Raw genomic sequence first — 21,432 nt, forward strand, 5'->3', positions numbered from 1 at the left:
CTGCTGAGGACTCCACCTCGACCCCCGGACGTTTAACGGACGTTTAACGGACGTGTAACGGACACCTGCACAATCTGATGCATCGCCAAGAGGTGTGAAACGTGCACACACAGCTGCAGTGAAACATCAGAGCCCCGGCTGCTGCACGCTGTGTGTGTGTGTGTGGGGGGGATAAGCTGATGTAGAGACATTATGTCCATTTGCTGCTGTCCCTCATTATTCTGTGTCGCAGGAAATGGACATTATTTGCTTGTGCTCAGCCAGTGTGACAATCAGCGCTAAAGCTGCACTGCTCCAACGCCCACAGGAGATGAAATTCACCGCCTATCTGTGTGTGTGTGTGTGTGTGTGTGTTTGAACTCAGCCAATTTCCCTTTCAGATGAGCTCTTATCTGCGAGCGGAGGCAGAGTCAGCGCCCCTGTTCCGCCGCTTCACCAGGGGAAGAGACGGGAGGGAGGGGGCCACTTCCGCCGCCATATATGGGCGTGCTGGAATCCCCCCCCCCCGTGACAGGACAGCCCATCTTTATTCAGAGCACGTCCGGCTCACACTGACGGGGTGGTGGGCGAGCAGGGAGGGAGGGACGGAGGGGGGGACGGAGTCATCACCGCCACCAGCATCGCCTCAGAGTGACGCGGCGGCTTTTATTGACGCTTTTCATTCACGCACGTGAGCGAGCTCGCAGGAAAAAAAACGCTGAGGAGCGTTCATTCACAAATATCAAGGTCAGGAGGAAAAAGAGATGCAAACGTTTCCTGTGCTAAGACACGACGTACGCAGGTGTGTCTGAATGTGTGATGTGCTGCAGAGCGTGCACCTGTGAGCGTGTGAGCGTGTGTGTGTGTGTGTGTGTGTGTGAGATTAAAGAGGATGCATCCTGCAGTGAGATGAAGGAGCATTTCACCTTTCAAGTCCAGGAAAAGCAAAAATAAATATGTGTAATGAGTTTTTCACACGACAGAAAAACTTCATGAAGATTTTTTAAAAATCCCCAAATCTATGAAATTAGGTTTCAAAATCGTGAAAAACTGAACAGAATTGTGTTCTCTATTCTGTGCTGCTGCTGAGTTAGCTGCTGACAAGAATCGGCACCCCAAGTCGCTCTCTTGTTCTGCAACTTGTTGGAGGGGTGCTCTTTGTGCTACTGCGTTAGCTGCTAACAAGAGTTTGTAGCTTCAAGTTGAAATGTCGTTTTTTTTTTTAGCTAATGAGTTAACAGCTAACAAGACTCATTCTGCATCTCAGGAGGTTGCATATTAACATGCTACTGAGTTAGCAGCTGACAAGAGTCAGTCGCTGGGCGTCAGCTCGCTCTTCTTAAAGGGCTGCATGTGCTTTGAGCTAACATTAGCTGCTAACAGGAGTCTGTAACCACGCAACAGCTCTTGTTCTTTGGCTTAGGGTGTGTATGTTACTGTGCTACTGAGTTAGCTGCTAACAAGAGTCTATAGCTGCACGGTGGCTCGTTCTTTGTCTCGGGGGATGTGTGTGCTTTGTGCTAACGAGAGTCTGTAGCTCTGTAGCAGCTCCTTCATTTTTATAGAGTAGGAGGATTTTAGGCTTTTCTGCCCGTCCTAATAAGGCGTGGACACATGAAAACAGGCGGTTTTACGTCACAGTTTCTCGTCTTTTCAAAAAATATATGTATATATATATATATATATATATATATTATACTTTTAAAGAATATTTTTCTGGATTGGGTACTTTAAGTAGATGTTCCTGCTTTTCCCAGACTTTAACTCCGTCCCTCCTCCTCTCCATCCCTCCGGTTCTCCTCAGATTACAGATTAAACGTCTCTGCTGCTGCTGCAGCGTGAGGAGCTGCAGCAGCAGCATCTTCCCCTCTCCTCAGTCTCTCCTAAACTTCAGTCCGATTAGTCGGAGAACAACAATGGATCAACGCTCTCGTCTCCGCTTTCATTTATTCTGTTTGGTCCTCCGTCTCTCTGCAGAGATCCGTCCCACTAACTGTCCTTTCATCCTGTGCCAGCCTCCTGCTCCCTGACAGCCTCCTCCTCTCCTCCCGACTCCCTGCAGCTCCGGTTAGATAACTTACAGATGTGCTAAAGGCTGCCGACGCTCTGCGCGCGCGCGCACGCACGCACACACACACACACACATACACACAGCAGATGCCGACAGTTATGCTGTGTGACAGCTGAGAGAGTCGGCTGGTAACAGAGCTCAGGGTGAAATGTGGAAAATAAAAAGCACAGCAGCAGGCTGCACCTCTGTGCCTGAATGTTGATTTTAAGCAGATGTCCACTCAGAACACCATAGATTATCATTTATCTCTATGAATAATAATCTTTGGAGTCATAAATTATGAATCTGCACGGCCATTTAAAAAAAAAAAAAAAAACACAGCTCCTTTCATTTCTGTCTCGATTGCGTTCTTCGTTGGTTCTTATTCTCACAGGTAAATGGCCAAACGTGCAAAAAACCCATTTTTTGTGTATAATTGACAAAGTGGAATATGTCGGGTTTGTGTACTGAAGCTCATGAGTTTTTTTAGGAGGACGAGATGTGTGTGTTTGCCATAAAGTTTATGGTTTTTTTGGGACAACAAGTGAAGCATATTGTGTTTGTAAACTAAAGTCCATGTGATTTTTGGGGTGATGAGTTGTGTTAGTTTAGTTCATGTAGTTTTGGGGGTGACGAGAGGAAACATGGCAGATTAAGTCTTTCAACAAAACATTTTGGATTTGAAACTTTTGTCGGCCACAGAGTTTCTATTTATGTGTTGCTCGCTTTGAAAGCGAAATCTTCAGTCTGATCTCGAGCACACAGCTGATAGCTGCGTGGTTTGTTTACATGCAAAAATAGAAATGCATATTTTTTGGATTGAGTGTGGACAGAAAGCTCCGATTTTTCAGGACAGTCAGGTACTTGTTTTCTGTTGGGACACGATGTCAAAGTACATCAGCTGGTAAAATTCGGTACGCCGTTCTGGTCCGACTCTTAATACCAAACTGTTTGGAACATTTTTACACCGAGCCAACCGCAGCTGACAAAACCAACGAGGCTTTTATGAATAAGATGTAAACGATTCTAAACGAGACCAAAACTACAACATTTAACGCAGGTTAAAGTGCACAACTGCACTGTTCCCCTCTTACATAACACAACCAAACATCCCACGACCCTGTCAGACGGCGTCACGGTGACGCTCGCCAACATCAAGGGCGCCCAGAGATCAAACCGCAGAGCGAACATCGGCCGCAGCCTGAGGATGAAGAAGATTCTGTGGGGACACGAAGCCGGCGACTAATCAGAGAGGAAGAATCAGCGGTTTGAAACAATCCTGTTGCAGAAATCCTGCCCGAGCGAGCGGAGCGTTTGGATTCACGAGCAGAGAGGCGAGAGTTTCACCTCAGACGACCTCGAACAAAAGGAAGACGCAGCAGAGCGGCTCCATCTGTCTGCACACGACACCAAAGCATCTTTTCATGGTGTGAAACAGAGGAGAAAACATAGAGCTGAACCCTCCTCCTCCTCCTCCTCCTCCTCCTCTGCTGCACTCCATCTTTCCCCGAGCAGACGCCGTCTCTCACCTGCAGCTCTGCCTGCAGCCGTCTGCACAACACGCATCCAGCAGGCCATGAAACCAGATCAGCAGTGAAATATTAATGCAGCGCTGGCTCGTGTGCATAAACTGTATATGAGTTCTGTTGCCGCGTGTTGGAGAAATCAGCTGCTGACTGATTTTTGAAATGATAAAAAGCTCCGGAGGAGAAGAACTCGAGCAGATCGTCTGTGAGCGGCTGCGAGGATCAAGTGTTCGGCAGCGTTACTCACATTGGACGGCGATGCGTCCCTCGAGGACAGACAGTTTGGGCTCCACAGGAGCGCTGCAGTAGCCGCGTGTCACGTGAAAATATGACAATATTTACAGCGGCTCCGATCACTTGAGGACGCTCGCCAGTGACCATTAGCGAAACCAATACGCCGTTTCTGTGAAGCTTTTGTAAGAGACACGTGATTCAACAACTTCTGTTTTACAACCTTATTAAAGAAACGATTTAGGCCACATTTAGACGAGGACATCCTGACTAAAAACGGAAAGGTCTTCCCTTTGCATTTTTTAAAATCTGAAAACACCAGTAGTTGGTGGTGTAACTTTGAAATGACACACCACAGAAGAAGAACATGCGCCTGCACATAAAGGCGCTCTTCCCCAGAGCGGGGAGCATAAACGAACAAGAACACGATGGCGAACGCAGGAGAACCCACAGCTGTTGTTGTTGTTGTCCTGCTCGCCGTGCTGTGTTTCCAGATTGGAAATGTCAAACTAGCATACCAGAGGATCAAAATGATCCTATTTTTAGAAAAAATATCGTACGCTCGCCACAGTTATGAGAACAAAAAGGTTAAATTTATCACTTTAGTAAACAAGTATTCAAACGACTCACAGCGGCCAATTTATCGGTCATTAAGGCAATTTTGGATTTATCGGTCGCACATCGTACAGAGGGCAAAATTATTGTACAAATATGATAATTATCATACATCTGGCAACGCTGTCGCCACGGCTGTTTGTCTGAACCGTGAGGTGTGAAGTAATTGGTGCATTGCCGGTTCACGTTTGATCGGAGAGCTGCTGATGTGTGCACAAGCTCTGAGCAGACGATGGTATTTGCAGTAAACGTTTCGTTTCAGGTACGTAACGTCAGCCCACAAAGTAAAATCATTTTCTTGAAAGTGAGAATGTCAGATGTCTTTACTGATGAGGTCGGTCAGTGCTGAGTCACGGTGGTAGCGGACGGGTTTAGCTAACGTTGTCCGGCGTGAACCCGTGAAACGGCTCGCTTTAATCACTTTCAACGCGAATAACATCGAGATTGAACTCAAGAGATTGAAACACGTCTGAAACTAACAAGTGAGCAGCAGCGACTGATGTTACAAAGACCCTCAGGAGATCACATTTATGAAGGTTAATTATGTTTCCTGATGGTAGACACACACACACACACACACACACACACACACACACACAGTACAAAGAGAGAAAATCAATAGATGGAGCAGCTGATCCGTCCAACACAATGTGCAGGCGGCCCCGCCCTGACACTCGAGCTTCATTCAACACACGGCGCCTGCAGCTCTGTTGGGATTACATCACTCGGCTGAATACACTCCTCAACAAACACACAGATGGTGCTTGTTCAGCAACCACAACAACCTGAGGACTTTAGCACGCCGTCAGCGAGCGCGTCCAAACTTTAACTCCAGAGGGACGTCTGTCCTCACGCCTCAGTCCCACAGCTGAAGGGACGCTGTGATTCTGTGTCTGTGTTACAGACGGCGGCACGGTGCTGACAAACAGGCAAAAAACACACACAGTCGTGAGACACTGCCCACACACACACACACACACACACACACACACACACACACACACACACACACACACACACACACACACACACACACACACACACACACACACTCATCCAGCAGTGTGAGTCATCCAAACATGACATTCAGCCTGCAGCAGGTCAAGGCTTCGCTGTTGATTCTCAGATATTATTTTCTGATGATAATAATAAAAAAAACGAAGAAAACAAACTGCACACGGAGCTGCTGGGAAATAAAATCAGAGACGCCTCGTCACGCTCACATCGATCCACCTGCACGACTAACAGGTGTTTCATCAGCGACATATCGCTGGACTCAGCAGGGGTCGTGACCCCAAAACAGCGATTTTAAACCAAAACATGAAGCTTTTCCAAACCATGAACATGACAACATTTTAACCCATAGACGGATTATTCAACAGGCCCACCAGGCACAGGACCAGGGGCCCCAAGTGTAAGGAGGCCCCTGGTCCTTAACTTGAAAAATGTCCCTCAAACAAACGTGCTGACCAGAAAGAGACACAAAACAACTACAAGGAGACATAAAATGAGTATAAAGAGACACATAACAACAACAACAGCAGCAACAAAGAGACACAAACTGACTACAAAGAGGCAAAATGCAACTACAAGGAGACACAACACGACCACAAAGAGACACAAAATTACAAAAGACATAAAATGACAAAAAGATGCATAATGACTACAATGTAAAACCACCACAAACTCCTGTATTTTTTCTGTAGGTAGTCGAGGGGCCCTTTGCACGTCTCTGCTCAGGGGCCCCGTCTCATGATCCGCCCGCGCGTTCACCGCAGCGTTGCTGAAAGGTAAAGTATCAGCTACATAATAACGTATAAATGTAACGTACTCGTGATTTGCAGAAACGTACATTTTTCCGTTGCTGACGCTGAGTGACCGTCTGCAGTCGTAGGACGGATGACGCAGACTCACGTTTTTAGTCTTCGTGGTAAAAACACTGATATTTACAGACAGGCTTTAATGTCTCCGGCATCGGACTGTCCCCCTCTCTGTGCATCTGGATGCAGATTAAACACGTTTCCCAAAAGTCAGAGCTGCAGCGAGCCGTCTGAGCGCTTCCTGCCTCCTCGCTGTGACATTATGTTCCCGATCTGATCCTCGGCTCCGTGCTGCAACGGTTAATCGCTGACATTTCACCGTCTCTCGGAGGAGGAGAAACAGACCTGAGCGTTACCTAATGGGAGCTGACACCTCTGGGCCTCCTCGTCCTCCTCCTCCTCATCTTTAATGAATTAATAAAGAGCTGTTTAAACAGAGCCGCACACACGGCGCAGGAGCACCGGGGGGGCCATCACTGCAGCGCCCACCCACCACCTCCTCTACGGCCTCCTACAACCAGCACCTCCTCTACGGCCTCCTACAACCAGCACCTCCTCTACGGCCTCCTACAACCAGCACCTCCTCTACGGCCTCCTACAACCAGCACCTCCTCCCTCCTGCTGGCTCCGTAATGAAGCAGCCTGCTGATGGCAGGAAGATACCCCACTGCTGCTGCTGCTGCTGCTGCTGCTGCTGCTGCTGCTGCTGCTGCTGCTGCTGGTGCTGATGATGAAGATGATGATGAAGATGATGCATTTCTGCACGCTGGCATTTTTATTCTCGAGCAGTCTGCCTGACAACAAAAGCTCAGCTCGTCTTATTGGTTACGTCTCTTTTCCAATTAATAATTAAAATCATCAGCTGGAAAATAATGTACCTTTTTCTAAATAAACCACTGAACCATTTGAAGCACGACAACATTGGCTTCATTTTAAAATTAAATTATTAAATCTAAATTAAATTAAACATGGGAAAAAGGCAATGAGCAGCTATAAAAGAAATGTGCTGTTTGTGCATTTGCTGATGGTGTTTGTTTATATTTGTATTCTTATACTGCTCTATAAAATCAGTTAGATGTTTCAAAAATGTGATTTCTCTCTGCAAAATCATTTTAAATATTTAATTATAATATTTAGAAATGTCTTTTTTTGCAATTTGCAGAACATTTATTACCAACGTGCTCATTGCAGTTACATTTTTTTCAAATCAATCTAATTTTCTCAGCATCATTCAGAGGTTTAAATGCTTGTGAAAATGTGTTTGAAAGCAGCACAAGAAAACGGATGTGGATCCAGACGTTAAAGGGTTAATCTGTCATCGACCGATCATTAAAAACACATTCACACTAATGCACTTTCATCTTCCTCTTCCTCCTCCTCCTCCTCATCAGAGTCTTTTAACAGAAACTCTGAGTGTGTTTGTGTGTTTTTATGCAGCTTAAAGTGGCTAAAATGACTCCTGAGTTCTCATGTCAAGTGACACCATCCTGCAGCCGTGAACTCCTGCTGACCCGAACTCCTCAGTGAGCCGCCGCCGCCCTCCTCCTCCTCCTCCTCCTCCTACTCCTGCTGCTGCTGCTGCTGCTGCTGCACCTCCTCTGAGTCAGGATGCTCAGGCTCTGAGCGAGCGCTCTCATGGAGGCGGGTCAAACTCACATAAAGGAAATCTCTGCTGAAATCTAGCTCACCTGGAGAGATGCCCTGAGGGAGGGAAACAGGAGTAAGACCCCCACCTCCTCAACCTCCTCAACCTCCTCAGCCTCCTCCGCCTCCTCAGCCTCCTCAGCCTCCTCAGCCTCCTCAGCCTCCTCAGCCTCCTCCGCCTCCTCACTCTCCTCAGCCTCCTCAGCCTCCTCCGCCTCCTCAGCCTCCTCCGCCTCCTCAGCCTCCTCCGCCTCCTCCGCCTCCTCAGCCTCCTCAGCCTCCTCAGCCTCCTCAGCCTCCTCCGCCTCCTCCGCCTCCTCAGCCTCCTCACTCTCCTCAGCCTCCTCAACCTCCTCAGCCTCCTCCGCCTCCTCAGCCTCCTCACTCTCCTCAGCCTCCTCAACCTCCTCAGCCTCCTCCGCCTCCTCCGCCTCCTCAGCCTCCTCACTCTCCTCAGCCTCCTCAACCTCCTCAGCCTCCTCACTCTCCTCAGCCTCCTCCGCCTCCTCAGCCTCCTCAACCTCCTCAGCCTCCTCACTCTCCTCAGCCTCCTCAGCCTCCTCAGCCTCCTCACTCTCCTCAGCCTCCTCAGCCTCCTCACTCTCCTCAGCCTCCTCAGCCTCCTCAGCCTCCTCAGCCTCCTCAGCCTCCTCACTCTCCTCAGCCTCCTCACCCTCCTCAGCCTCCTCAGCCTCCTCAGCCTCCTCAGCCTCCTCCGCCTCCTGCGTGCCTCTGCTGAAGATCATATTTTAAGAACTGAAGAATGTTTTTTTGGCTAAAGGGAGGGGCAAACAGCTTTAAATGGCTGTACTTTCTTGCCATAAATTGCCAAAATTAAACCATTTATCATGACCAGAAACTTTAAAAACTGTTGCTATTGGATATTCTTTTTTTTCCCCTCAAATATTTAGAAGAAAAAAATTGACATTTATTTTTCTTTGAAGATTTTTGCAATTTTTTTACTTGACAAAATTTTGGCAATTTTTCTTTCTTTAAAAAATTTTTATTTTTTATTCTTAAAAAATGTCTCTAAATGTTTCTCTAAAAACATGGCTATTTTGTTTTCTTCAAATTTATATATTTTTAATGAAAAAAAATTTGATATTTTTTTGCTCTTAAAATTCATTAATTTTTTTCTGTTTAAAAACATTTGGGTTCTTGTTTTTTACATGTCTTTGGCAATGATTTTTCTGTATTTTTTTCTTTTTCTTTAAATTTTTTTCCTTTAAAAAATAATTGACTTCTTCACTCTTGATATTACCGTAGTTACCAGCTGCGTTACAAAAACCGCTGTCTGTTTGTGACTGTGTGCACTTCACCGCCTGCGCCTGCAGCGCTCTGTCTCTATACAAGACCAACCTCTGAAAGTGACGTTCACATTCATCACAGACATAAAAACACGAGAAAATAGGGCTCAGGTTGAAAAATACCAAAGTCACTCTTTGAAGCCTGAAAAACACACCAACGGCCACTAACATCCGACTTTAAATGTGATGAGAAAACCAGCGTTCATCTGCAGGTCACATGACTCTGCAGAGGTCAGAAATATTCATCACCTCCAGCTCTGATCAGCTGTGATGGAAACACGGCACTCACACGGCACTAATTTCAGCTCCTTAACCAGCGAGACACAACAACGAGAAACCGTCCGTCTCCCACAAAACCGCTCAAACATCGAACCAGAGAGACTCAACCAGTCAGAGATATAAAAAGAAGAAACCACCGTGACATTTTCACTGGCCTCCATGCTGCTTTCTTCTGTTTACCAGCATGACACACACACACACACACACACACACACAGAGAGAAAGGCACACTCATCTGCTGCAGAGCCGTGTACACAGCAACAATGTTAAAATGGTAAAAGCAGGAACATCTACTTAAAGTACCCAGTCCAGAAAAATATTCTTTAAAAGTATAATATATATATTTTTTTATCATTTCATCATTTTTTCAATGAATAATAAATGTTTATTTAAAATAAAGAGTTGCAAATTAATTTTCTGTCATAGGTGTTTAAATCTTTGAATATATATACATATATATATATACATATATATATATCACCAATTTTACCATTTTCACCAATCAGATATAAAGACGTTTAAGGCATCTGAAATCAGCAAAATAAAAACGGCTCCAGGTTTCAAGTCGCCACTCTTATTATCTGTTTGATCATTTAATTTATTGCAAAACATCAAATTTTCTAAACTTTTCTTATGTTTTTGTGCTATTTTTTTTTAATCACAAAAACTGTCGGATAAATGCAGTAAAAAGTAAAATATTTCCCTCTGACATTTAAAGTACAAATACCTTAAACTGAATCCAGTACTCTATTACTCAGTACTCTCTATTAATTACATTCCAGCGCCGCTTGACCCATTACTGTAAAAATCGCATCATTAATCAATGAATCGATCCCGGTTCATTCGTCGATCACACGTGCGACCTGAGAAAGTGATTTAAGACGTCATCGTGTCTCAAAGTCAAACAGACTCAATAAATAACCGATTAACCGATAAAATGATCTGCTGTGCGTGACAGCTCTGGTATCCAGCGTCTCACCGGAGAATGCCGGGAATAAACGATCAATCCGTCTCGTTAAATCGCATCAAAGTTGTCCCCTGCGTGTCCTCTACCGTCTGTCCCTCCCGGTGCAGCAGCAGCAGGTGTCCCTCCGCAACAAAAACAAACCGGAGCTCCGGTCTTACCTTGTAGACATTCTCCGTGATTCGGTGCACCTCGTCGGTCCGGGACATCCTTGTTGGAGCGTCGGTCAGAACCATAGACTGACGGTGAGGCTGACGGTAAGAACTGCCGGTAGGACAGAGAGGACACGGTGTCTCCGAGCTGCAGCTGTCGGCGGGGACACAGAGACAGGCTGCTCCGTCCGTGGGATCCCGGCTTTTATAGGAAAGTCCTCCGCTGCGCCCACACCGGCTCCCCACGCAGCCGTCAGTCCGCGGCGCTCCTCCGGTTGGAGCGCAGAGGCGGACTCACCGGAGAGGGGCGGGGCCGCGTTCACGGGCCGCGGGAAATAAGAGACACGGTCTGAAAACTGAGGACAAGGTCTGTTAGTATGGAGACAATTTTGTGTGTAGTTTTCTGTAAATATGAAACAGTTTACAAAAATACACAAGAAAGATTTGTAAACTCACCAAAATATTTTGCAAATAGAAAACAGATTTGAAGATTTACTCAAAAAAATTTAAAAAGTTTTTTTTAAAACCTGAACTCTTTCAATGTATGTATTTAAATACATACTAAAGATAAAATATGAATTAAATTCTTTAAAGAAAAAAATCATCAAATGTTTTAAAAGAAAAAAACATGAAATGATGAATGCCAGAAAAGAAAAAAAGGAAAAAAAACGCACAAATGGGGACTTGACCAAAGTTTTAAATAAAAAAAACATCACCGACTGTTAAAATCGCCAAAAATATTTTAAGAAAGATTTTTTTGAAAATTATTTAGGAAAAAAATCTCCAAAGACAGGAACATCAAAAATTTAAAAGAAAATGAGTTTTTCAAGAAAAAAAATCACCAAATTTTTCAAGAGGAAAATTTATAGAGGAAAAACATTTCAAAAAGTTTAACAAATTCCACAAAAATACATAAATAACACATTAACTGTGCATGAATGCAGATCCCTGAGAGTAGAATTGAGATTCATGTACGGAGACAGATTAGTGTCAGTATTATTTGTGTGAACAGATAAACCGTAAACTTGTAATCTGTAAACATGAAACTTACGTAAATACTAAGAGTTGTATACTACAAAAAAAATGCATATTTTACAAATATTAAACAGATCTGCAAACACACAAATTCCACAAATCAAAAAAAAATCCTTGTGGCTTTGCATTCATGCACACTGATTGTTTTTTTCTTTTTTGTGGAATTTATTGCAGATCTGCTTTTTAAACATAAACCAATTCCCTTTAAATCATCTTTTATTTGCTCTGTTTTTAGACACTGAATTGTTTTTTTCTTAATTTTAAAGCTGTGGATTTTATGACTTGAACGTTTTCTCTGCTGCCTTGTGAAGCACTTTATTTTTAAAGTGATATACCAATAAAGTTTACTGTTAGAATTCCTGAAGAACTCAGTAAATATGATTCAAATAATCATTTAATTAAAACATCACCTATATATTCTCCTCTGCTGCACCGAGGCATCATTTTTACTGCCAATTAACCCTCACAACACTGAGCAGCAGAAAGTGGGAATTTACAGAGAGTCCCTGAATGCAGCACAGCATATTTTTTTTTAAAAGCCACGCCTCCTCCGCTGTGTCACGCGCAGCCCACGCGCCGCCTCTGCTACAACCATTGAGAAGAGCTGACCGAGCCTCTACACACCAGTACCGCATCCAGTACATCATCTACACACCAGTACCGCATCCAGTACATCATCTACACACCAGTACCGCATCCAGTACATCATCTACACACCAGTACCTCATCCAGTACATCATCTACACACCAGTACCACATCCAGTACATCATCTACACACCAGTACCGCATCCAGTACATCATCTACACACCAGTACCTCATCCAGTACATCATCTACACACCAGTACCACATCCAGTACATCATCTACACACCAGTACCTCATCCAGTACATCATCTACACACCAGTACCACATCCAGTACATCATCTACACACCAGTACCGCATCCAGTACATCATCTACACACCAGTACCTCATCCAGTACATCATCTACACACCAGTACCACATCCAGTACATCATCTACACACCAGTACCTCATCCAGTACATCATCTACACACCAGTACCACATCCAGTACATCATCTACACACCAGTACCACATCCAGTACATCATCTACACACCAGTACCTCATCCAGTACATCATCTACACACCAGTACCACATCCAGTACATCATCTACACACCAGTGTGTCCACCTGCAGGTCTTACCTTGCAGTTCTGTCTCTATGCAGCTCTGTCTCTGTGCAGCTCTGTCTCCGTGCGGCTCTGTCTCCGTGCGGCTCTGTGTCTATGCAACTCTGTCTCTATGCAGCTCTGTCTCTGTGCGTCTCTGTCTCTATGCAGCTCTGTTTCTGTGCGGCTCTGTCTCCGTGCAGCTCTATCTCTATGCAGCTCTGTCCCTGTGTGGCTTTGTCTTTATGCAGCTCTGTCTCTTTGCAGCTCTGTCTCTGTACAGCTCCGGCTCTGTGCAGCTCTGTCTCTGTACGGCTCTGTCTCTGTGCAGCTCTGTCTCTGTACGGCTCTGTCTCTGTGCAGCTCTGTCCCTGTGCAGCTCTGTCTCTATGCAGCTCTGTCTCCGTGCAGCTCTGTCTCTATGCAGCTCTGTCCCTGTGCAGCTCTGTCTCTATGCAGCTCTGTCTCTGTGCGGCTCTGTCTCTGTGCAGCTCTGTCCCTGTGCAGCTCTGTCTCTATGCAGCTCTGTCTCCGTGCAGCTCTGTCTCTATGCAGCTCTGTCCCTGTGCAGCTCTGTCTCTATGCAGCTCTGTCTCCGTGCAGCTCTGTCTCTATGCAGCTCTGTTTCTGTGCGGCTCTGTCTCTGTGCGTCTCTGTCTCCGTGCAGCTCTGTCTCTATGCAGCTCTGTCTTTGTGCAGCTCTGTCCCTGTGTGGCTTTGTCTCTTTGCAGCTCTGTCTCTGTACAGCTCCGGTTCTGTCTCCGTACAGCTCTGTCCCTGTGCAGCTCTGTCTCTGTGCAGCTCTGTCTCTGTGCAGCTCTGTCCCTGTGCAGCTCTGGTCCCTCTGGCTCAGCGGTCTCGGGCTGCAGTGCGTGGGATGACGGAGCCACATTGTGTTGGACATCAAAGCTCCGTACGGTGGGCCGGGGAATCCCACTCATCACGATCTGAAGGGCTTTCAACCACAACTCAGCAAGAAAAGCAGAAGACAAAATAGAAGACAAAACAGAAGACAAAGCAGAAGACAAAACAGAAGACAAAGCAGAAGACAAAGCAGAAGACAAAACAGATGACAAAGCAGAAGACAAAGCAGAGACAGCAGTGTGAAGGGACAGTCCCGCCTCCTCTGTTCAGCGATAAAAAGCGGAGATATTTCTGGATAATAACGGGGACGCAGCAGCGAGGACATCGATTCATTCAGACGCTGCAATTAGTTTCCATAATTAAACACATTTCATGATGTTTGCTGACTGCAGATCAGAATCACAACGACGACCGTTAATCACAGTCAGTTCAAACCGTTTAAAGTCACAACAACGAGGACCTGAGACTCGAGGACATGAGACTCGAGGACCTGAGACTCGAGGACCTGAGACTCGAGGAGAGACGAGAAAACACAGAAACTAAAGTCTCAAATTTTGACCTGGAGAGAAAAAAGCAGCTACAGATCCTGATTAAACAAACATTATTAGGACTGCGCAAAGACGGGATTTGGACCACGGATGGATTACTGAACGGGCCTCCTGGGCTCAGGACCAGGAGCCCAGATAGTCCCCAGACTTTCACCTGCAAAATATCACTCAAATTAACACCAACCGACAAGTAAGAGACATAAAAAGCCCAAGAAAAGACACAAAAACACTAAGAGACATAAAATAACTACTGAAAACAACAAACATAAAGAAAACTGACAAAAAACACAAAACGAGCTCAGAGGCACAGCATGACTCCGAGAGGGGACAAAACGTCCAAAGTGAGACACGAAATGACCTAAGAGATAAAAACGAAGACACAGAGACCCAAAGAAGACACAAAAACCCCTTAAGACACACAAAAAGACAAAAAAACCCACAAAAACACAAAGACACAATAAAGAGACACAAAATAACTACAGAAAAGTAGTGAAAAATGGCACGTTTGAGGGGTCCCAGTGTCTCATAATCTGGATCCAGTTAAAACCGGACTTGTTAGATCGAGTCTTTGAGTTTCACATGATGTGAGACGGCAGTTGGACAATGAGAGTATATTCAGCACACAGTGGAGGTGGAGACAGGTGGGCAGGACACACACACGCACGCACGCACGCACGCACGCACACACACACACACACACACACACACACACACACACACAGGTCCATTCAGCAGTTGATGTGTCTCTTAGCGAGCGTCCCACTCACCATCGTCCTCTCAGTCTATTGATCTACGCTGTGATTCATCAACGCCACGCGCTGACATTCAGCCTCCTGAGTGTGTGTGTGTGTGTGTGTGTGTGTGTGTGTGTGTGTGTGCCGCCCACTCCCACGCTGACGGAGGCTCCATTCAGAGAGCGAGCATCGCTGATGGGAAAAAAAAACACTTCAAGGCTAAAGATAGAACATTAAAACTTGTCTTTTATTTTGAAAAGCTCCCACTGAGACTGAGGTCACGCTGTGTCCCCTTGAGGTCATTTGATGTCTCTTTTTAGTCATTCTGTATCTTCTTTGACCACTTTGTGTCTCTTTGTATTGATTTTGTGTCTTGTAGTTGTTTTGTCTCTTAGTAGTCCTGTTTTGTCTTCTTGTCTCTATGTTGTCCTGTCGTGTCTCTTTGTAGTCCTGCCGTGTCTCTTTGTAGTCCTGTTTTGTCTCTTTGTAGTCCTGCCGTGTCTCTTTGTAGTCCTGTTTTGTCTCTTTGTAGTCCTGTCGTGTCTCTGTAGTCCTGCCGTGTCTCTTTGTAGTCCTGCAGTGTCTCTTTGTAGTCCTGTCGTGTCTCTTTGTAGTCCTGTTTTGTCTCTTTGTAGTCCTGCCGTGTCTCTTTGTAGTCCTGCCGTGTCTCTTTGTAGTCCTGCCGTGTCTCTTTGTAGTCCTGCCGTGTCTCTTTGTAGTCTGTCAGTCTGAGATCTTTGTCTTAAACCTGAAGACTCTTTTTTGTTCGGTGTGAATTCAAACGTTACTGAAACATTCTGTTTTTATCATTTCGTCAGTGTGAATCTCATCGTTTCTCCCAGACGTGATTTTCATTTTCAACTTGAGAAGCAGGGACAGCCGTCAGTGTCTCAGTGTGTCCACCACGTGTCCAACCTGCTGCAGCGACTCAACACAACAACACTGATGATGGCGATCAGGTCTGACTCTCGGTCCGTCGTCATCATGAGACAGGACAGAGACAAACGGGGACAGTTTGACACCCTCAGCTGTGAGGAGACGCAGCTCAAACACAACAGAAACTCTCTGTCGCCCCCTCGTGTTCAACATGTGAACATCGAGCTGCACTTTGGCACCACGGCGACCGTTAAAGACGCTTCTTTTGTTAAAGCAAGAGTGGACAGACTGAGGGACAGAGACAGACAGAGGGACAGAGACAGAGGCACAGAGACAGAGGGATAGAGACAGACAGAGGGACAGAGACAGACAGAGGGACAGAGACAGAGGGACAGAGACAGAGGGACAGAGACAGTGGGACAGAGACAGACAGAGGGACAGAGACAGAGGGACAGAGACAGTGGGACAGAGACAGACAGAGGGACAGAGACAGACAGAGGGACAGAGACAGAGGCACAGAGACAGAGGGACAGAGACAGAGGCACAGAGACAGAGGGACAGAGACAGAGGCACAGAGACAGAGGGACAGAGACAGACAGAGGGACAGAGACAGATTGAAGAAATGAATTGAGGCTGTGAGTCACTGTGAGATTAACTGATTTACAGATTATCTGGATGGATCTTCAGATGGACTTTAAGCCTCAGAGATGGAGGCCGTCGTGTTTCCTGACGCACTTTTACGCACGAGAACGAAGCGCGCGGTGAAATAACGGCAGGAGGAGGACGCTTTCTGTCCAGTTTCAACGTTAAACAGATTACGGGCTGTTGTTGAGCCCGCGGACGAGCTGACGGGCCTTTTGTCTGCTGACAGCGAGCTAATCCACGAGGGGAGCGCAGAATTAACGAGTTAAGCCGCTTGTGAAGGGGGTCACACCGAGGGAAGGAGGTTTCACCGCTGCACAGAAACCCACCAGCCAGGAGGACCAGACCTGCAGCGCACCGGCAGACCTGCAGGACGTCCACCACACGAATCTAACTTTACTGTCCAAAAGAGCCAGAGAGCAGAAAACAGCATCAAAGTAGAGCTCGATCAAAACCAGAGCCAGACCAGGATCCACCACACCCCCGACAGAGGACACATCTGAGACACTGATGTCCTAGAATCATATGAATGTCCAGAAAGTTCTAAAATCCTGAAAACATCCTAAAATCTGAGAACTGTCCTAAAATCCTAAAAATGTCCTAAAATCCAATAAATGTGTGTAATGAGACAGTGTAATGTAGAAATGTAGGACATTTAGGACATCATGACGCAGTCAGAACTGCTGCATCACTGGTCTGTCCCTCCGGGACGTCCCAGTGAAATCTGTGGACAGCTGCGTCTGCGGAGCATCGTGAAATCTGCTGTCTGTAGAGAGATGCAGCTGCAGAGTTTTTATTAAATGTTGTTTTTTAATTTTTAAATGAAAGGAGAAAAACACAGAACACAGTCAGATAGAAACTATGAGGGATGATTTTGGGTGAACTGTCCCTTTAAGACGTAGCCGCGCTCGTTTGGAGCAGAATTTAATTATGATTGAGACAAACATGCATTAAAGTTACGGCGAGTAGAAAATGATTCGGTGGTTAGGCACAGTTATCTGATCTCACAGCTCTTCGCGGCTCCCGTCAGCGTCTCTCCACCGTCCCCGTCCCCGCTGCCGTCCTCGGGGACGGCGTGGAGGAAGACGCCGCGGACCTGACGTGGGCCGCCGTCTCTTCACCGCCGGCCGCTGCGGGACGGACGGGTCTCCAGCGGGCGTTTGAGTGTTGCGGGTGGATGAGGAGGAGGTCCGGCAGGTCGGCTGATGGAGGTCACGGTCCTACGCTGCGAGCATCTCTCGCTCCGGATTCTTCCGGGGACGCTCGCGCTCTGAGACGACAACACGGTCACACATTACAGCTCTCAGTCCACGCCCAGACATATTAATACTGTCAAATATTAGTACTCAGTCTGCCAAATATTAGTACTCAGTCTGCCAAATATTAGTACTCAGTCTGTGAAATATTAGTACTCAGTCTGGCAAATATTAGTACTCAACCTGTGAAATATTAATACTCAATCTGTGAAATATTAGTACTCAGTCTGGCAAATATTAGTACTCAGTCTGTGAAATATTAGTAGTCAGTAGGTCAAATATTAATACTCCATCGGTCAAGAATTTGTACTCTGTCAGACATATATTAATACTCCACCGGCAAAATATTAATACTCAGTCGGTCAAATATGAATTTTTTTAACATCATGAAAACACACCAGGTACACACCGGGACCTTTAAATCACCAGATTTCAGAGTATTTCAGAGAGGACAATATTGTGGACGATAAGACAAAATACTGAAAAAATACAATAAATACATTTCAAGAACAAACAGTTGAAATAAAATAAGATTTCCAGTTTTATATGTCAACATAAATGTGGGAGTCTAACTTCAAAACAAATATACATATGTATATATGTATATATGTATATATATATATATATATATATACACATAGATATTATTAAAGAGAGAGCGAGTGAGAGAACAAACCTGCTTTCTTCTCGGAGACCTCTGGGACGTCTGGAAGCTCGTCTGCAGGAACATCAGGAAGCTCAACTTCTCCCTGAGAGAGGACACACAGAAAAGACACACAGATAGGACACAGAGAGGACACCGAGAGAGGACACGCAGAGAGGACATGTGATTGGGTCGGAGCTGCTCATCTGAGCCTTTGACCTCCTTTTATTTTGAAAAACTCTGGCATTGATGGCGATGGGACGGACCTGAGTGATGGCCTCCAGCTCAGCCAGGACGGCGTCCTCGTCCTCCTGTGACAGCGAGCCGGCCAGCATCTCGTCGATTTGCTGCGGGGACACAACCGTCTCTCAGTAAACAACAAACAAACAAACAAAGACAGCCTCCGGTGACGTCAGCAGACTCACCCTTTGGTACTCGATGGCGTCTTGAGTTTCGTCCATGATCCGCTCGACCTCCTCGATGGACATCACCTGAGGACGGACAGACAGACAATCATCAACAGGCACTGGCACAGGTGGACACGTTTATGAAGACGCTCCCCTCGATGTCCCACCTCGTGCATCTTCTTCAGACACTCGTTTCCGACTTTCAGCCCCTGAATGACCTTCGCCTCGATCTGAGCGAACTCCAGGTCCTGGACCTGAAAGCAGAGAGGACACGTTAGTTTCTCCTCAGAGCCGTCCGCCCATCCGTCTTTCTGTCCGCCCATCCTCTCCTCCCGTCTCTCACCATGCGCTCCAGGTTCCCGATCTGGTTCTCGGTCTTGTCCAGCAGTTGATCCTGGTATCGTTTCTTCTTCAGCAGCAGGAGCGCCTTCCTGTTTGGACGCAGGAGTCGTGAGATCGGAATCACAGTCGGAGAAAATCAGAGACGAATAACGAGAAAAAAGACACGATCTCTGAGGAGAACGCGGCTCTCGTCTCGTTACTTTACAACATCCTGTTTCAAACAACCGTCTGTTCGGGGCTGATTTTATACTCCACGCGCTGAGCTGGAGGTCGAGATATTCAACGTCGTATTTTTTACTTTTACTTACTGTCAAAAGTAATTGTTGTTTTTTCTTTATTTTTCTATCATTCTGATTTGATTGATTTACTCCTTTTTCTATCTGCAAGTTTCTGTAAGAGAGAATTTCCTGCTGAGGGGTCTATAAAGTCTGAACCGAACTGAACCGAACTGAACTGAACTGAACTGATCTTATTTTGAGAGCAGGGCTTTTTCAATGAAGCTCAGATTTCTTGGCGGCGTTGAGGGAAAACGCCTCTGAGGCGGCGTCGAAGATAATGAAAGATGTCGAGACACACGAGGAAAAAATCTGTTGTTGTAACAATAAACTGAACTAAATATTTTTATTTAGTGAAAACACTTCTGATGAATAATGGAGATAAATGTGACACAACCAGTCAGATGATTTGATTTGTCAGATTTAAAAACAGTGAATATTTTTATTAACTCACTCTTTTTTCCCATTTTTCAGCAGCTGTTTGGCCAGCAGGCGCTCCTTCTCCAGCTGCAGGCTGATCCTCTTCTGATACTGTCGCAGTTTATCTCTCTGCTGCTTCAGTTGCTGCAGCGACAGCAGAGACACGGTGAGTTTGTGCAGGGAGGATTTTTTTTAAAAAAGGGAAAATGTCAACAACAACAACAACAACAAAAAATATATAAATAATAATAATAATAATAATTATTATTATTATAGTTGTATTTTTTAATTATATATACATTTTTTCTCATTTCTAGCACTTTTTCCAGCCCACTTCCTTGTTTGTTTTTCTTTTATGACTTATTTTCAGCAATTATAAACAAGCTAAAAAATATGAAATAATGCAAGGATTATACAGATATTACCACAAATTTTTTTATTTCGTCAGAAATATCAATGGTAATATACATCATCAATCTATTCTTTATTCAACTTTTTTTACTTTTTAAAAATATTCTGACTTAAAAAGAAACTTTAGGAAAACTATTTTTTAACAATAAACTAAGGGAAAATGTCCAGAAAAATATAGCCATAATTATTATCTGTGTCTTTTTATTAAATTATGTTACAAAGGAGAAAAGTACACACATTGTTTGTTTGTTTCAATTTTCAGCACTTTTTTTCTGGTTGTTTTTTGTTAGTTTGCTTTTGTTTTTCTTTTACTTTTTTGGGCATACTTTCAGGTAATTTCGTGTAACTTATTGAGAAAAACTACTTCCTAACTAACTTTTGGGCCACGTCTTTTGACGTTGCTCGTGAATTTTTTATGTAACAAATCAAATCTTTCTTTATTTAAATACGAGTGACACCGTTACTGTTTGCCGGTGTGTCGGAGCCGGATCAGAGATAAGCCCACAGACCGCTGGATTATCGCAGCTGTGTTTTATAAAGTGACCGCGTGAAGAAGTTTGGGGCAGAAACGTTAAATCAGCTGATTTCTGACGGATGTTTGGTGTGTTCGGGGCGGGGCTAACGTTAGCCGTTAGCCGTTCGGCTAACGTTAGCCGCCGTTAGCTCGCGCGGGCTGCACTCACCAGAATAGCTTTGTCTTGTTCTGTCACGCGGCTCTGCTTCTTTTTTCCAAACAGGTTTCCCATCGTGACTCCGCATCACAGCCGCTCAGCGCCGCACCGACTCCGAGCCGCCGACACAACTTCTCTCAGGCCGCTGTTTACCGCAGCTGCTCCGCCATTACCGCTGTAGTCATCCGGCGTCCACACCCACAGCAGGAAGGACGGCGGCCGGCCGGGGACAAACTAAAAAAAAAAAATCAAATATTCTGAAAAAAACAAGTTTATTTAAATAACAAATATCGTGTTCGCCGTTAACGAGCCTTTTGTTACGAATACTCTGCGTGTGATATAAAATAATTTAAAATATTTTTAAATACACTACAAAATGAGAGGGTGACGGTAGATCCCGCCTTACTCTGCCTTTCTCCGCCTCTGATTGGTTCAAACTGACTACTAACCAATGAAACCAACGAAGGCGACGAGCACTAGCCAATCACAAGTAGAGGAGGGCGGGACGTGTCGTCTCCAGAGTCATGCACGTTTACTGCCCTCGAGCGGTCAAAGAGGATAACTGCAGCA

General features: G+C 45.3%; 2 protein-coding genes across 10 annotated transcripts in view; both read right to left on the reverse strand.

Moving 5' to 3' along the window:
• baiap2b (BAR/IMD domain containing adaptor protein 2b) overlaps positions 1-12,892 on the reverse strand; it is a 115,024-nt gene extending 102,132 nt beyond the window's left edge. For 4 of the 9 annotated variants that reach the window (XM_088070005.1, XM_088070004.1, XM_088070002.1 and 1 more), the window contains exon 1: positions 10,577-10,923. In XM_088070005.1, coding sequence (XP_087926131.1) covers positions 10,577-10,651 — 75 coding nt within the window. In that variant the 5' untranslated portion in view covers positions 10,652-10,923. Of the gene's footprint in view, positions 1-10,576; positions 10,924-12,809 lie in introns of those variants that run through there. The other 5 variants (XM_088070000.1, XM_088069995.1, XM_088069996.1 and 2 more) reach the window with 5 other exon arrangements.
• Positions 12,893-17,227: 4,335 nt separating this feature from the next.
• Positions 17,228-21,078, reverse strand: LOC121958787 (charged multivesicular body protein 6-like). The gene is made up of 8 exons (XM_042507907.2): positions 20,875-21,078; positions 19,815-19,924; positions 19,087-19,174; positions 18,911-18,997; positions 18,762-18,827; positions 18,603-18,683; positions 18,370-18,442; positions 17,228-17,707 (listed from the first exon to the last, which is right to left on the reverse strand). Exons 1-8 carry the CDS (start codon positions 20,935-20,937, stop codon positions 17,658-17,660), a joined length of 618 nt encoding a protein of 205 aa, XP_042363841.1. The 5' UTR covers positions 20,938-21,078; the 3' UTR covers positions 17,228-17,657.
• Positions 21,079-21,432: the final 354 nt, after the last annotated feature.

Source organism: Plectropomus leopardus, chromosome 19 (assembly GCF_026936395.1).
Source record: "Plectropomus leopardus strain MGB_pleo_1.0 chromosome 19, ASM2693639v1, whole genome shotgun sequence".
Lineage (NCBI taxonomy): Eukaryota > Metazoa > Chordata > Actinopteri > Perciformes > Serranidae > Plectropomus > Plectropomus leopardus.

Coding starts and splice junctions, on each gene's coding strand:
- LOC121958787 (XM_042507907.2), bottom strand. CDS start 20,937: ATGGGAAACCTGTTTGGAAAAAAGAAGCAGAGCCGCGTGACAGAACAA. Junction 19,925..20,874: donor AACAAGACAAAGCTATTCTG/GTGAGTGCAGCC, acceptor CTGTCGCTGCAG/CAACTGAAGCAGCAGAGAGA. Junction 18,998..19,086: donor TCGGGAACCTGGAGCGCATG/GTGAGAGACGGG, acceptor CTCTGCTTTCAG/GTCCAGGACCTGGAGTTCGC.